Source organism: Nicotiana tabacum, chromosome 11, assembly GCF_000715075.1.
Source record: "Nicotiana tabacum cultivar K326 chromosome 11, ASM71507v2, whole genome shotgun sequence".
Taxonomy (NCBI): domain Eukaryota; kingdom Viridiplantae; phylum Streptophyta; class Magnoliopsida; order Solanales; family Solanaceae; genus Nicotiana; species Nicotiana tabacum.
In genome coordinates, this window is record NC_134090.1 from 146,062,339 (window position 1) to 146,065,382 (window position 3,044).

A 3,044-nucleotide genomic window follows, 5' to 3' on the forward strand; every position below is an offset into this window, starting at 1 on the left:
CATCAGTAGGTTATAAGTCGATGAATCAATTATAACAGATTAATTGATATAAGTCGAGACGTTTTGTTTTAAATATTCAAGATGCATCTGAGTAGGTTATAAGTCGATGAATCAATTTACACACAGATATATTTGATGAAAAATTATATATACTAATTAGGATCTTGACAAGTCAATCAATCCCTAAAAGAACCCGAGGTATAGTTTAGGTAAGCCACTTAGAGAAATGGCAGATAATTGCTATATGGACTGAAGATAACTCTTCTTCAGTTCCAAATTAGGCTCATTTTCCCAGTATTCATGACTCGCTTTATTCTCCCTATCAAACTAACCATCTGCACAAATTACTTAGCAAACTCAATCTTTGCCCTGAATTCATTGCAGTCGTATACTTCCTCCGGTTCACAATAAGTAATTTTTTAGCTGTTTTTATACAGATTAAGAAAAAAAAGCCAAAAAATCACTTATTGTGGACTGGAGGGAATACTTTTTTTTGTTTTAGGTTTTGTGGCACTCTTTCCTTTTAGGATATTCTAAAAAGAATAATTTCTTTTCATAATTCAAAATAATTTAAATGTAAATATTCTATTTACCCTTTAATGATATGATTTTAAAACCGCATAAATTAATGTCTTGCATGGCATGTTTTTACACCACAATTTCGAATCCAGTACAAGGCATTGAAAAAGTTGTCATTTTGACAAACTTCATTCAAATTAATTTTATTTTTTCCACAATTAATGTTCTATAAAACTCTTTGAGTAGAAAGAAATGTCATGTTTTGTAGACTTCGAATGACAGATTGTAGCAAAGTTCAAGAGCATTTATTTTCTTATGAAGTCAGGCATTAAAACCAAACATAAAAATAATCCCTTTCTTGTGTTCAAGGAAAACACCAAATTCGTTTCTTGTGATCAAGGCAAACACAAATCCCTTTCTTCTTTGGAGATTCATCAAGAGTGTATGTATATAGTGTTTCAACCGAAGAAAGCAAATTAAGGAGTCACAAGATCCCCCAAATTAATCAAAAGGAATGGCTGATGCAGTAAAAAACGAAATTATGTCGGCAGCACAAATACATCTAGTTGTGGCCACTCTACTAATTACAGTCACGTTTGCAGCTGGTTTCACATTGCCAGGAGGTTTTGACAGCGATCCAAATAGCCCTAATAAAGGGATGGCGATTCTAATAAGGAAAACAGCATTTCGTGCATTTGTTGTTTCTGATGTCATCGCCTTTATGTGCTCTGCTGGTGCTGTATTCACCTACTTCGCCATGGCAGATTATAATAGAGTAACTGTACAGGATAGTGTTCTAGAAAAACTCTATGATGTCGCAGGTTTATTACAACATCTGGCATTGATATCAGTTGTAATTGCATTTGTAACAGGTATGTATGCTACTTTAGCACATTCACTTGGTCTCGCCATTACTGTCGTAGTCATTGGTTGCATCTCTTTCTTTGTGTACTTGTGGGTATTTTTTAAAATAGCACTTTCATGATTCTATCAACATTATGTAAGAGAATTAAGGAACGGAGGAAGAACATGAGTAGAGTGATGTCAATATTGTTACTTGTTCTTGCATGGTTTGCTCAAGTACAAGATTACAAGAGTGTTTATAAGTTTATACCCAACCTATGGTACTTTTGAAATTATGAATTTAGAATATTTTGTTAAAATATATTAGTGACTTTTTTCTCTCACTCACACACACCTATATATATCCACATCTCATAGCTAATATTACATCTGCTGAATAAAAAGTAGTACTTGAAACAGCATCTTATGAACAATTTGCGTGAGCCACTTAGGAAAATGGCACATAAATGCTATATATTGACTGAAGATTATTTTTTTCAGCTCATTATCTCGGTTTTCATACTAACGTTTTATCTCACTATCAAACTAACCATCTGCACAAATTGCAACCTGTCACGACCCAAAATCTCACCTGTTGTGATGGCGCCTATCGTGGTACTAGGCAAGCCTCAACTCAACATTTCAACACAGAAGAACTTTTAAATAAAGGTGGAAGCAGTTAATATTAAATAAAACCTTTTAGAACAAAATATAACTCCAAAAGTGCTAAACAATCCATCCCCAAAATCCGGTGTCACTGAGTGCATGAGCATCTAAATGATAACAACATTCGACTGATAAAACACTGTTTGAAATATAGAACAGTACAATATGAAAGGAAAGGAGAGTCAAGGTCAGCGAACGCCATGCAGCTACCTCAATAGTCTCATGAGTCTGACTCCTCAATCAACAACCACCGTGACCAGAAGTGTCTAGATCTGTACACGAGGTACAAGGGTAACGTGAGTACACCAACTCAGTAAGTAACAGAAATAAATAAGGAACTGAGAAGTAGTGACGAGCTATGCAAATACAGTTATCTCAATAATTTTCAAATAAGAGTAGTCATACTTTCAATTTAACAGTTTAAGTCTCATCAGTGCGTACTCAAATAAACTAGATATCAAATATTCCAGAAATATGTACGATAGGGACAAATATCAACTAAGTGTAGCCATTAACTAAAAACAAATATGGCCTCTCAAAGCAACAGTCACTCAGCTAATCTCAACAGCTTAATCACTCGGCTCTCAGCCCTCAATAATCATACTCAATAGGTGTAAGCACGTGATTTTTGACCCTTCCCGGGAATTTTTACATTCTTAGCTTAAATATTTAATTTAGGACTGTATAGCTATTTTAACTATTTTTACTTTATTTCGTTGCAAAAAGAGAAAAATTTCAAAAAATATATATATAAATTTTAGTTTATGTATCTCTCATAAACTTGAAAAATACAAAAATTGCACTTTATTTTTGTACTTTATATAATTTCGAAAATTGCAAAAAATAAATAAAATATAGTTCTATTAAGGTTTTTTTTTTAGTCATTTTAACTTTGAAAAATACAAAAATATCACCTCATATTCTATCTTAATATTTAAAACGAAAATTACAAAAATAGTTTCATTAATATTTGGTAGCTATTTTAAATCTTGAAAAAATATTTAAAAAGATATAGT

General features: G+C 32.4%; 1 protein-coding gene across 1 annotated transcript; it reads left to right on the forward strand.

The window, feature by feature from the left end:
- Nucleotides 1-1,033: 1,033 nt before the first annotated feature.
- Nucleotides 1,034-1,504, forward strand: LOC142166040 (protein ACCELERATED CELL DEATH 6-like). Its single transcript, XM_075224451.1, has one exon. The coding sequence runs from the start codon at nt 1,034-1,036 to the stop codon at nt 1,502-1,504; it is 471 nt and encodes a 156-aa protein (XP_075080552.1).
- The last annotated feature ends 1,540 nt before the right edge of the window (nt 1,505-3,044 follow it).

Coding starts and splice junctions, on each gene's coding strand:
- LOC142166040 (XM_075224451.1), top strand. CDS start 1,034: ATGGCTGATGCAGTAAAAAACGAAATTATGTCGGCAGCACAAATACAT.